General features: G+C 36.0%; 1 protein-coding gene across 13 annotated transcripts in view; it reads right to left on the bottom strand.

Annotated features, from left to right (window-relative positions):
• Nucleotides 1-14,881, bottom strand: part of Camta (Calmodulin-binding transcription activator) — an 816,835-nt gene that overhangs the window by 107,717 nt on the left and 694,237 nt on the right. For 10 of the 13 annotated variants that reach the window (XR_014441594.1, XM_083120430.1, XM_083120424.1 and 7 more), the window contains 3 exons: nucleotides 8,654-8,700; nucleotides 4,321-4,566; nucleotides 264-1,241 (listed from right to left, as the gene is read on the bottom strand). Coding sequence is in view for 12 of the 13 variants with exons in the window: in XM_083120430.1 (XP_082976556.1) it covers nucleotides 264-1,241; nucleotides 4,321-4,566; nucleotides 8,654-8,700 (1,271 nt within the window). In the remaining variant the exon portion in view is untranslated. The remainder of the gene's footprint in view (nucleotides 1-263; nucleotides 1,242-4,320; nucleotides 4,567-8,653; nucleotides 8,701-14,881) is intronic. The other 3 variants (XM_083120428.1, XM_083120429.1, XM_083120436.1) reach the window with 1 other exon arrangement.

Genomic DNA, 14,881 nt, shown 5'->3' with positions numbered 1-14,881 from the left:
TATCTGCAAGGTTATGTTATTATCTGGAAAGCTATGAATGCTAGATGTACCTGTTTAAACTAATAAACACACAAATAAAATTTGAGAAAATCTAACATGCAAGTCAGTGTTTGACAAGTATAGGTGGAAGTAGTCTAAGGTTAAAGTTTCATCCTATTATGTTATTTGATTCAATACCTTATCAAAACTGTTATTTGAATCTTGGAAAATTCTAACAAATCTCACATCTGAATTTCTTGAAAACAAAAAGGACTGTCTCCTACCTCTGGATATGCCCACTCAGGTGAGTAATCGGTTATATTGGCAGTTCCTTCCCTATAGTCCATCCTTGGAGAGGACTGGCTTCCGGATTTCTCGGGAGACGAAGTAGCTACTCCACTCTGAGATGTGCTGACCGTTGTAGTTGTTGTTGTACCACTACTGGAGGTTGGCTCCAAGACTTCCAGCTCCGGAAAGTCCCCAAGCATATCAAATGCATCCAAGTTAACAAAGACATCATCATCTGGTGGAGACACATCATTATCAATGAAGTCCATAGGGTTCAGCTCGCCAGCATCGCGAAGATCTCCATCAGATTTCCGTATTCTATCTGACGAACACGATGGCATGTTTGCAGAAAGAGTTTTCTGAATATCTTCTTGCGAAAGGTCTAGTGTTTCATTGAAGAACCCCAGCTCGTTTCTATTTCCGGAATCACTATAACTAGATTTTACATCTAGCACAGTATTAGTCTCCATAGGTTTTGTTGTGGATGAATTTTTCGGTTCTTGAGGAATACGCTCGTTGAGGCTGGGCAAACTGGAGTAGGTACTGGAATCAAACGACACGTTGCCATTGGTTACATCCATTTTGAGGTTGTCTACGGTTGATTGGTGGCAGCATGATGTTTCCATGGCTTCCTGCTTCAAAGACACTACCTTTTCTGTGACGATGCTCTTCACACTGTTTGTAAGTCCACTGGAATTCTGTCCCTGATTGCACACAAATGAGGTCACTGCAACAGGGGCTATTGGAGTTGTAGCAACAGTGTTGCCGGTGGCGCTGTTGAGGATGAGGAGACCGCCACCTCCCTGGATCTGAGACAAACTGAGGACAAGAGGCGCTGATGTTGCTGCACTGACTGGTGTTGGGGTGGATGTGGAGACTCTCTCTCCTGGTGTTGGTAATGTTTGGAGACACTGAGTGGAAGTTGCCAAGATCATGCTGCCCGAGCCGGTAGTGGATGAAACCTGAAAGAAGTCCTTCTTCTGATTAATGCATATATGTTTTTGCATGGAGTAAAGGCTAGCATGTAAAATTAAGGCATCTTTCAGACTGAAGCAACAAGTAACAAGCAATACTTCTGACTTGAATGTAAATATTCGTACTGGAGTGACACGACAAACTGCATCCCCAGTAACCACCACCGTTGGGCCAACGTCAGTTTTTAAGTGGGAAAGGTTGGCATTATGTTGGTTGGCAAATTGATGTTGGTTTTACATTGGGCCAACGTTTGCTCAACCATGGAAACGTGAGTCAATATCAGTTTTAAAAACAACTTTTTAATGCTAAGACAACTTTCAAGGGAATGCTGAAAATTCTACAGTATAAAATAAGTGACATATAACAGTGTTTATTTCCGAATATTTCAGCCAGCACATACTGAAAATATAATATATTTTTGATGAAAGTAGAAGCTATTTTTAACTTGAAGTCACTCACCATTTTTTGTCAGCCAGCATGGATGAAAGATGTGTTGGGAATTGCTTATTGTTTGTCTCTTTTGCTGTAGTAGAAAAATAACATTCTTACAGGTATTATTGTGAAGGTGGTTAAGCAATGTTATGTGCAGACTAAATGCCATGAAAGGTGGAAAACTAAGAAAACTCTAGAAGGTTTTTGTGCTACCACTTGAAGGTACGGTGCCTTGAAAACAATGATATCACGTGACTGAGAAAGTGCTGTGTATTTTTTTTTATATTCATAAATAACTTGAACTATTGTTTACATTTGGCCTCACAATAAATTATGTATATATCAGAAAATAAACCTATCCATTCATTAGCTTTCAGTACGTTGGGCCAACGTAAAACCATACGTTGGCCCAACGTAAAAACCACACATTGGCCTAACGTTGGAACCATGGCCAAAATTACCATTGGCCAACGGTATGTTTTTGCGTTGGGCCAACCGTTGGCCAACCATTTTCAGTATGGTTCATCCAACACTGGGCCAACCACTTTTGGTTACTTGGGATGTGTCCCTTGTTCCCAGTGTGTCACTCGGATTGGGCCATTTTCTCAATAGTGTGCATTAGTGTGCATGTCACTCCACTCTGTTTGTTGCACATGCACAGACATTTTTCTCAGAGTGAAAGGACCCCATATCGCTTGTCAATTGTTGCTTGTCGCTTTTAGCATGACACTTCAATCCCATTACTACATATATTTATAATTATTTATACAAGTTACTTTCTTCATTATTGATATTTTAAATTAATGCTAAAGTTATGAAACAATGTTAAGAATTGTTAAAAACCAAAGGTATTAAAAATTGCAGCTTTCACCAAGTTTGTATGTACATTCCCTTGGTTCTGATACTCATTACAATATGGTTAATGAGCTGGTTTGTTACACAGATCAATGTTCATCAAGTTCATTCAACTACTACTACATTACAAAATTATACAATAAGTCTTTATATTCATGACACAAATAAATTAAACCACTGACATCTTGAATTCTTGTAGAAAATAAAAATAATTAGCAATTTATTGCAAATAGTATAGAATTATTACTATTATTATTACTATCTTATTCAATAATTATTTGGTGAATAGTAACGAGTGACTAATAACATAAGTGTGTTTACGTGTGTCAGTCACTGTATTATTTTGTAATGCTACAGTTATCTACTGAAGTTCATCACTTTCTTACTAAGAATAAATTCCCATATCCATCAATTCTTTAAGTACAGACATCAATGCACAAGATTTGGTTAAAAAAGAAAACCTAGCTTTACAGCTTGTTGAAAAATTATGCAAAATACTGTGCTTCGTCCAGGGAACAAACCTTGTTCTTTAGCATTTCATGCTTTACTACTGAGCCACCAAACTAACCCTAAAACTCCCAACTACTATCTGTGTAAGTTTGCTAAAAATAATAATAATAATAATAATAATAATAATAATAATAATCTCAATCTCATTTTTACAATGCATTGGAAGGTAAATACAATTTTTAATCACTTCCACTGGACTTCAGCCAAGAGCATAATATCAATTATTTGCCTATTAACCCTGCGTTATCCGCATCCTCATTTTAGCACAAATGTCCCACATGCAGCACTCAGTGCTGCCTCATCAAAACCAACATTACTTACGTGAATTATTGATGCAAATCGAGGTTGAATTACACTAGCACTTACTGGAAATCAGGCGAAATATACATGAACGCAAATATGTCCTTTTCAGACATTTCTATCAACTATTAAAAGAAAAGTAAAAAAAATGAAAGAGTCTCGTAGAATTACAAGTTTAGACTCTTCAAGCAAATGCACCAAAATATTATTCTAAAAGTAATTAAAACTGGCATATAATGAAGGCACTAAAAAAATAACTCGTCATTCACAAAATTATCAAAGTATTTTCCAAAAATGTTCAACGTATTTTTCAAAACATTTCAACGTATATTTTCAAAAATTTTGAACGTATTTTTGAAATTGAATTGAAATCGTACAACTTATATAGGCGTAGAAAGGAACTATTTGTTCCAAAATTCTGTGTCATAATCTTACTGACTAGCAGAAAAAGCAATCAAATGTAGAAAACACCTCGAAGAAACTTACAAAATATTTTTAAAATATTCAAATCTCAATTTGTTTCTCATACTCTTACAAAGTATACGTAAGAAAATACTCAAATATAAGGAATCAAATATTGTCACTTTTCAATATCGTTATTTTGACAACTCCGACATTACTATGTGTATGCAATGGTTTCTACAAACACATAATTTGCATTCCAAACGACGTACATTGGTTTTAGTCTTCTTATTTGCCCCAAATTCAAGGCTTTAAGATATGAAACGTTCCAGTGCGCGGTACTGAGTGCCGCCAAAGGAGAACCAGTCACTTCAGAGGCGTGTAAGCAACTGTAAGAACTACAGAAAAAAGGCGCCAACGCCTCTATGTTTTTGGGGATATAGTGAATATAAGTTACCTAGTACTTTCCCGACCATCATTGCGCTGATAAGGAAAATAATTCAAAATTTTAAAACAGAGGGTTAAAGATGTTTTTTTCTCCTCCAAAGGACAAGAGGAGAAAAACACTCATTCACCAACCTGGTTATTGTTCTCGTTCAGAGCAGCCATGTTCACCACCGGCTGATGAGTGGTAGTGGCAGCAGTGGTAGATGGAGTTTCTCTTTTTGCAGCAGATATGCGACGCATGGGGTGAGCACATGTCTTGCTGTCCGCACATGTTGAGTCTGGACAACCACATTCTAGCTGTTTGTTAAGAGTAGCTTGGCGAGCCTGACGTTGCTTTTCCATTAACTGTGCTACAATAGCCTCCACTGTTTCTGCTGTCTAAAATGAGCAAGAAAATGAAAAAAAATATATTTTATAAGGGGAAGTACAAATTGGAAGTTTATAAATACTTTATCAATTAGTTATTTATGCCACTTCTGGCTAACTCACAAGAATGAGGTATATACAATAATTACATAACATTGGTCAAGGAGCACTCATGTCCAGGCCATGACTCAAACCAAATAGTATGCTTATGAACACTCAATGCTCAGAATATATTATGCATGCTTATTTCGTAGTTGCGTGTGTCTCAAAATATAGAAAGTGGCTATTATTTTGTTCAAACTTTGCTTTGGTGACCAAAATCTTATACGAGGGGAAAGTCAATAAATTAGTTTTACTTACCCATAACATTTTGTCAGAAAGATATATTTTGATGAATGTTGGCAACAATGCTCACAGTCCTTTGAAAAGGTGGAGTAACAGTTGCACTGTGGCTGTTAGGGGTCAGGTATTATCAGTGTCATGTTAGGTGGAAGTGGTGTCTAAACTGGAAGTTCACAGTGACTCATTTTCTGTGAGCAAAAAGGAATTATCCTACTGAGATTCACTGCCAAATGCATTAAGTGTATGTTGATCAAGCAATTTTATGCCAGGTGATGGCAAAATGGTGTACGTTGTTCGAGAATGTGCATACAGATATTGAGGATGACTACCTGTCATCTATAACAACGAGGTACAGTGCTGAATGGTTAATTCATAGTCTAGACCCCATGCCCTGCAATTTTCATCATTCCCATGAGGAAGCTAATATTAGGATGCAAGAATGGTTATCGAAAGTTGAATGGGAGTTCTTCGAACAAGGTATGGAGAAGCTCATATTAAGCCTTTGAAAATGTTGTAATTTTAAAATTACTTGAAATTTTAATTGTTAATGAATATACTTTTATCTGGACCTTCCTTCATCCATTACTTAGGTATGACTGGTCTATAATTCTGCCAGAGAAATGAGTCTTCTTCACAAGATGATTAATCATTTACTGACAACGATGTTGGAAATTTTGAATTCAGAGCTATGAAATGAAATTCGTATTACACCAAGCAAAACTTACTTCACTACTTGATAAAGAGATGTTCGTTTCACTGAAATAAATATCATGCTTTTGTTTAGTTCGAACTCTTGATAAAGTAGTTTGGCTGCAATAGTAATGCCAGCAAATGCTTCCTGGAGAATGAATGCTGCTTGACAGCTAGGCTCAAGCAGTGGAACTTCCTGTTCAGAGAAAGCATTGATTGAATGAATCAGTTTAAAACTTTTGGGTGCTTCGGCATATAATGACCATTTGGCACCCTTCTAAGTATATGAGGAAAAATCCATTTATCTAAAACCCTTATGCTGATGTTAAAAAATGGGTGTAAAGAGCACCTTGAGGAACTTTAAAAGTGAAAGGCTGTAAAAGGGCAGAAACAGTGTGAAAGGCCAGCTCTTCTCAAAAAGCTAAAACATCTGGTAAAGCAGTCATCACCTCCCAACATGGATGATAGATAAACAGTTGGGAAGATTAGAAGTTTGCTTGAAGAAAGTAAAATCAGCACATTCAATAAGAATATGCTGAACACTTAAAAGAGTATTACATCCACGAGACACTGGAAGGTCCAGTCCTTGCAGCCAATGACCATGGGTGAAATGACTATGTCCTATTCTAAGATGAGTTACAATTACCTCCTCTCAATGGGAGGGACAGTAAGAGAAACGCTTTGCACCAGTGATAACATGGAGCTTGTTTCCCATTACCTCATCCCACTGTTCCTGCTAAGTGTCAAGAAAACACATTTTGCAGGTCCACATGATTTTTCTATCATATTCATCAGTAAAAATGGCCTCTGCATCTACAACACTGTGACCGATAAGCTCAAAGTAGTTAGACTTTACTGTAACCTGGATGAATGGTACCTCTTAATCCATACACTCTGTATCTTGAACTCCTTGATGCTCCACAATAGAAACAAATACTATCCTTTTGCTTAACAAAGCAGAAATCTCTACTTACGTGCATTTTATAAGTTCTATAATAGTTTTGATATTTCGGATCCATTGACAGATCATTCCTCAGGGGTGCGCAGAAATAATATTAATGAAAAAAAGCTCTAAAAGAATAAAAGATTTAAGGTTAAAAACTTCACTTGCAATGTTATGGCGCATGATCTTACTTGAAGAATACTATTTGACTGACCAGTAAGCAAGGCCACAACACAGTTCATAATGATGTGAGTTTTAGTTTTTAACCCAAAATTTTATCCTTTTAGCCCAGCGTCAAGAGGAAACAGTTGAAAGATCCACAGAAGGAACTATTACTGTGTATAAATTTGAATAGCTTGTAAGTTACTTCAAGGGGAAAAGAACATGAACACCAATGTAGGACACATAAATATACAAATGAGAGACAACTTTGGTGGGTAAATTATTGAAAGAAATTTACGGTACAAACATAAACCCTTCAACATTTTCCACTATTAAATACTTTGAGGCATTTTCTACAAAATTATAGTGCAAATGTGTATTAATTTGCATCCACATGCTTAACTGACTTAATGTGAATGAACAGATGCAAATTTGCCCCTATTCTCATTGGAAATAAGCAAATTTAAAAATATCTAAGCCCTGACTAGAAAAGTAAATTTTTAGGGGAATAATAGCCGTTTCTATGCTTCTTTGACAAAATAGAAGCAACTGGGTAATAACACTTACAAAATTGTGTTACATAGTTACCATGTTGTGGTATGTCTGACAAGAATTCTCCAAGCTTCAAGTCTTCTACACATTAGCATATATATAAGTAACAATACTGGAATTCACTTATGCATCACAATATGCATTTTCCCTGGCAATTTCACGGGAGCTAACGTGCGGATTCACAGCAACAGCGGCGAGAACATTTGTTGCACCTGCCTCACCTGTAGTTGGCTTGTTCCGCACACGTGCTCGTGGTGTTACACTTCCGGTGTCTCTTAATTTAATAAATAACTTACCAAACAGACGTCGAGATGGCTGTCGTCTGTCCGGATATCTCTCTGCGTACACACGGTAGGCTTCTGAGGCATTCTTTCGGCATTCCCCATAAATCAGGATCATGTCCGCTTTTTCTATGTTTGTGAACACCATAATCTTCACTCTTACCACTACGACTGCTTGCTATGAACTAACACGATCTCGTGGACCTGCTATCAAAACTTGCTCTGCGTAAAGGCAGTTCTGCCAGGCACCTGAGAAGTCTTACATGCCGTGGTACTGACGGTCAAGTGGGCCACTTGTTAGTTTGTTTACATATTTTCACATGGCCATATCTTCGTTCCTATGTGCAGTAGATGCATGAGACCAATGGCGTTGTGTTTCTCTGCATGTGCTCTTTTATATTATGCATGTTATTGTATATCGTTCCATTTAAAAAAATATGACTTTACTCCAGATGCCCCATTTGTCGATATTTTTCGACCCACCCCATACCTCCGATTTACGAGCCCCATTTGATATTATTGTTTCCCGCAAACTCACATCGCTACTGTTTCTGGTTTCCTCGCTATTTCAGGTGGTACTTTTAGGTGCCTCACGCGGTATATATATATATATATATATATATATATATATATATATATATATATATATATATATATATATATCCAGTAATTTTCAAACTTTCTGCTTTAATGTTTATTAAGCCAGGTTTGTGTGGTCGAAACATCCAGTTTGTATGGGGTATTGACAGGATTGTTTTGTAAAGAAAACAATTAAACTACTACTACTGCACAAAATACAAAATGATCACCAATTTGAAAATTTAGAAATGAAGGAAAAATCTAATAAATTGAAAAAAAAACTAACTATCCACATCATCCCTTAATATCAGTTATATATAATTGATTGATTGATTGATTTGGTGTTTTAAGTCCACTTTATGCACAGTAAGGCTAATCAGGACTGGACCTACAGTTTAAAGTGGGATCTGAACTACTATGTGCCTCCACCGGGTATCGAACCCCGGATTACAAGGCGACGACGCTACCAGTTATGTATAAAAGTTGAACAATTTTACAAACTGTCATGAAAATGTAAATGAAATTTCAAATAAACAATTATCACACTTACTGAAATTTCCAGCTCATTGTTGAGATCTGGTTCATCTTCACTGAAAACTAAATTTAAAAAATATATTAAAAGATATACTGTTAGATAAAGAATTTCAAGAAATGAGAAGAGAAAAATAGAAGTTTTCAACTACAAAGGCAGAATGAAATAATAACAGAATGTTGTAACTATGTCTCAAAATATATAGTTAAAAGAAGATTTCTCAATATATATGCTACTAACTGTGCACTGTAATTACATCCTTAGGTCTAATGAAAAATTATAAACAAATTTATGTAATCTATAGAATATAGTTAGTCACTATATATATATATATTCTACAACAATAAAATTTTTAAAAATGTTTTACTTTCTACAAATTTGAACTAAGCTGAAAATTGTAAATCCTCTAAAAGATTATATGAATATTCTTTAATAATAAAACTTCAATGTTCATGCAAAAGAAGAAACAAAGTATTATTTATATCAAAAAAAGCATTTGGATGACAAAAATTCAAGCAAACATATAACGAACAGCCATTAGTTTATTCTTATTCCATCCAGGATATTAAGATTTGCAAACAATCATTATGATTTTTGTTAATTACAAGTTTACAGAGGAAAATTAAATAACCGTTAAATAGTATTTAATGTGAATTCTGTCCAAAAAGCTTCCAAACTTGGCAACAAGTATGACCAAATATGGAGGGGGGAGGCTTAGGGGGCTCGAGCCCCTCCCCCGAAAGTTTTTGATTTACACTAGATAAGATGAGGATTTGGGTTTCTTGTGGTGTGAAATATAATAATGTGATGATAATTTAAGGAAAGAAATAAATATCGAGCCAAGACGGAGAATGTTCTGTAACCCTGTTACTGTTCATAGCGCGTATCCAAAGTGAGGATCAGGGGGCTCGAGCCCCCATCAGGAAATTTTTCACTTTACACTAGAAAAAAATAGGTTCTTGGCTTCTTCAATAATGTGATGATAATTGTAGAGAAATAATTATCGAGACAAGACCGAGAATGTTCTATAACCCTGTTACTGTTAATAGCATGTATCCAACCAAGGTTGGGATCACAGGGCTCGAGCCGCCCTGGAAATTTTTCAGTTTACACTACATAAAATTAGGCACAAAAGGCTTCTTGAATAATGTGACGATAATTTAAGAAGATAAATAATTATCATGCAAGACGGAGAATGTTCTATAACCCTGTTGTTGATAATATTGCACGTAAACTTTCCTTGCTCTTTCGGTGTTGTCGCAGTGAACTTGAACACTATGTAAAGACTTGTCAGCATTTTGTAGCTGCACAACAAAGGTAGTGCCACATGTAGGATTATTAGTTTTAATTTTTAATCTCTGGAAAGCAGAGAGGGAACATTCTTTAATAAGAGAAGGAGTCGAACTACTGCCAATATTAACGAATCATTTTATCTACGGAATGTTCTAGAATATAATGAGGATATAAATACGAAGCTTCAATTTCCCGGTTGATCTGTACAACAGAATCGGTTAATAAGACTTCAGAGGTAAGTATGACAGTTCACACAGTCAATTAGTGATCAGTCAGTGTCCATTGGTAGCTTTATGAGATCTAGTGATTAAAAAATGCAAAGTACTAAATACCGTAAAGTAACAAAGTCTACCACTAGTTCCAGTTCAGGTCCAAAGCTGAAGATATTGACGACAGTGGAACTTCCAGAGCCTCAGTGTAGTGCTAGTTCAGGTCGAGGGCTGAAGAGATCAAAGGCCTCTCTCTCTCTCTAATGTACAGGGTATTGGAGCAGTTTATTAAAGAAATAAGCTGCACAGATCAACTGTGTCAAAGTCTTGAGTGATGATTTAGTTTTGTTTGGACAAAATTTTGTGTATGCAGTCTAAGAATTTCATGGCATAATAAAATACTTTTGTTGAAGATGTTGCATATGTAGACAATTTAGCGGAAATTGCAGGCTCTACTAGCACCTGAATCAGGGCTCTGACATACCGTGCCATTGCTCTACCAACTGAGCCACCCTTGACTTCCGAGTGATTTTTTGCTAACATGTCTACATAGTACATGTACTGTGTATGTCAAATCATAAGATGTTGCCTGTATAGTGAATAAGCATAGAAAATAAAGGAGAAAGAAGAAAACTGAGGGGCATTCCCACCGCTTGAGGAGACATTTTACTTCTGTAGTCAACACGAACTGCCACTTCGAGGTGACGATGACACTGGCCTACTAAGGGACATTTCACACTGTGTCGCCTGAGGATTTCACAAGTCAAACGTAGGTTTGTGTGGCCTATTATGTCATTACGGTGTGAAAAATTGCTGTTGATTGATTCATTCTAAACGACATGCATCGCGTGTCCCTTTGGTCTGAAGTCTTCCTAAGTCTTAAAGATCCAAGTCACAAGGATGGATAATTACAGCTTTGTTAAGGTTAAGTGCAAAGGCAGGTGACAGCACCCTAAAGGATAATATCCAAACCTCCAGGAAGAACGCATCTTACTTAAGTATTCAATACAAAATTATAAAAACTTTTGGCGAATTGATTTTAAAAAGTGTGTCCGAGATTAAGAGTGCCGTGCCTAGAATTTTCGGAAGGGAGAGGGGTTATGCATACTATTTTTGGTGGTCAGTCCTCATTTTGCCATCTTTTTCTGTCTTTGACGTTCTCTTATTAAGAAATACTGGGTCAAATGGGGTTATGACCCCAGCAACCCTCCATTGGGCACGTCACTGGGGATAAATGAGTAAGCATTTGATCATATTGGGAGACAAAACATTAGATGTGTTGGGAACGGAAGGGTTTTCACTGTGCATTAATTGTTAAGAGATCCGGCTGTATTCGAGAAAACTTCCTTTGTTTCGTGCTTATATATGACAAAACTGCAGAAGCTGAGGCAGACAATTTTGAACACTTGGAAATGCTTAAGCCTGAATATGAACAATTTGGTGGGTTTCGGCTTTTATAAGAACTGCAAACATGGGAGGACAAGACACACTAGTGGTGTTCAGGCTCGAATCAGAGGGAAATATTCAAGAACTGTCTGCATCCAGTTAGCAGCCCACGGTTTGAATCTCACATTGTTGAGTGGATTGTCCATCCCGTGCATGTGTAACAGCTTCATAAAAAACACTCAAAGACACCTTAGATGCTTTGATGCCTGATGAGAAGAAATGGACAAACACACATACCGAGATGGTTCTGGCACACAATGTTAATGCATGAAACAGAGGGGTCGAGTGGAAAAAAAATGATCCAATTTCACGTTCTGATTAAAATGGTAGCCTTAAACAGTGGAAACAATTTAGAGGATAGTTGCTCCCCATTTTTTTGCCTCCACACTATGGCCTTTTAATGCTAAGCCTTGTCTACCAAGAGAAAGTAAACTTTCCTTGTAACCCCCCCCCCCCTCTCTGTTTTCAAACCTAATCGCCACCACTGGCCTTAAACATATATTTGTGAGGCTCTATCTTTACCTCTTTAAAAGATCGTGTTCAGCCTCCCCCGAAAGGAATTCCTGGATACGTGCCTGATCAAATGCATTACTAATTACTATACTAAGATTATTTACAGTTTTGGAATGTACACAAAGTTTAGGTGCTACAAAGTGTACATTTAGGTGTTGTTTTGTATCAAATTATTGTTTGTTACGAGTATTTTTTAAAAATTTTAAATAAAATTTCCAAGAAAGAATGTACTGATTGATGCTGAAATTTGATGGAAGATATTTCATGTTCATATAAGTTTAGACATCCACTGACCAGTTCATTTCACAAATTTGAACTGTCATCTTTGAAAATGGTGCAAAAAACAGTTGATGAATGAAAATGCATAGATTCACTATAACTTATCCAGTTTACAAGCATGATTAAACCTACGATTAGAATAAAGTGTTTAATAATTTATGCTGATATTTTATGTGTTGCAGGTCTACTCCCAAATCTGATAGTAAAGACTGAAATGCTGTTTTATGCAAACAGAAAGATGGCAGTAAATCATTCCAACCTAAGAGCAATGAAGTATTAATAACAAAGTTCACAAACTTTCTGGACGGACCACATATTTATCAAGTATATGTTACATTAGTAGACAATGATTTGAAGAACCTATAAGTTACTTCAAGGGGAAAAGATAATGAATCTAAATGTAAGTAAACATAAATATGCACACATACATATCCAAAAACAAACATGCTCACATTTACGTGCACAATGCACTTAAGCACAATAATATTTACATTACAAATATTGAACACATATGTAATGTTGTGACAGGGAAGAGAATAAATAAATACTCATAATAGGCATAGAAAGATGTAATTTATAGATAAAAGAATGTGGGATATCAAATGAAAAATTGGAAGTTACTTGTTTTCAATTGAATACATATTGATAAAATGTCTACATAAGACATTAGATATCTAATGGAGATAAAACAAAAGGATTCCATGCTGGTGTGATACAAGACCTATTTTCCTTCACTGAGTGAAATTCGAATTAAACATTTGACCTGTCTGCCAAAGTGTTTCTCTTATTGTAATTATGTGTAAGTTACCTGTTAGTGACAATGCACAAAAAGAACAAATATTATTCATATATCAGAGGGACCGATTAGTACAAAGAAAGAGATTTTCATTTTGTATACTGAATCTGGCAGAGATTGTTTCAAAATGAAGCAAAGGACAAAAAGGGGAGACATTTTATTGCATTGGAAATTAGCCTTGATGCAGGCCACATAAACATGCATGGAAGCAACTATACACAGGAAGAAAAATAAAGTTTTGGTACAGGTTGGCTGAAGAGTAACTACTTTTAAAAATATTGAAGGTTCAACATAATATAGTGTTGTTGTTCCACAGTACTGTAAGTATTTTTAGAATAATGTTCATGATCTGTGATAAAGAACCACAGAATCTTGTCAGAGAATGATGTGTTTCTAATAATAAAATGTATACCATTGACAATTTCTGTTTTAATGTATAGTCGAAGCGCTAGCTATGTTAACGACCGGCTGGCTTTGGAGTCCACGGAGCACGCCCACCAGCTGCAACAATCACATTCAGCACACAGTGTTGCCACACATCTACTCTATGTCACCTTGTCCCTCCGTGCACAATCACCTTCCCACGGTCTCCACATTGAAATTGCAAAGTACGGCAACAGTGTATCCCCAGTCATGTGACTGAGACTCCACGTGGAGTAGATGAGCACAATGACAGCTGCACCCATTGGCTGAAGGTTGAGTAGTGTGATTGGACAAGAACAACTCGCCCGCTGTTTATCCCCACCCATGTTTTTGGCGGCAGCTTTCTTCAGTTCTGCGACGTTAACGAAGTAAACGCGTGGACTATACCTAAAATACAATTTAACTGAGAACCCTTCTAAATATGAATAGAAGTATAAATTTATAATTATCAATATTTTTGAGTCAAAAAATATAACATCATACTTTCTCGTTTTCACTTCTGATATCTAAATGTTATCCACATGTAAGAACACTATTACAAAACTTAACATGATGTTTTGCTTTACATAAAATAAAGTAAGATTTTAGCACATTTTGTTTTAGATTTTACTTTATGCAATGAGGTTAATAGAAAATGGATATAGTTATACATGAAGCCAGAGTTGAAATGAACAAAATGCAGAAGGGGGAGGGTTCAGAAATTTCTTTTCCCATATTTAGATATGCTTCAAGTGTTATCAGTTGCATAACAAAAGTCTATTAAAATTACCATTACAATAACAATAACAACGTATATGATTTAAGGCATGTCTATTCAAAGCTACAGTACATTTCTATTATAATAATACGATTTGGTACTAAAAGTTTGCAGGATTTTCATTTGAATGTAGATTCTGAAAAAGAATATTAAAAGGCAATGCTCCCCCCATCTCCCTCTCTCCCTTCAATGAAAGCAGAACACCTAATTTAAAACGTAATTTAGAGCCATTTCTTTAATTGTCAACAGTTCTAACACCAGAAGTTAGTTTTAAAATATTACAAGAACATAAGCGACTAATAAATTCATCTTGACAACTCTACTGGTCAATGAAATCCGTTATTAATCACTTTCTACATAACAAGTAACATACTTTTTGGAAAAATATATTAATCATTAAATATCATAACTATGGTAGGTTGTAGTGAAGTAACACACTTCGTAAAATTACTACTAATTATTTGTGATGTTTTTAAACTAATTTAACACATCCTGGATGAAACAATGAACATCTAAAGCAAGTATGCATC

Source organism: Lepisma saccharinum, chromosome 4, assembly GCF_977018435.1.
Source record: "Lepisma saccharinum chromosome 4, izLepSacc3.1, whole genome shotgun sequence".
Classification (NCBI taxonomy): domain Eukaryota; kingdom Metazoa; phylum Arthropoda; class Insecta; order Zygentoma; family Lepismatidae; genus Lepisma; species Lepisma saccharinum.
Note: the sequence above shows the minus strand (reverse complement) of the source record. Positions and strands in the feature narration are given on the sequence as shown.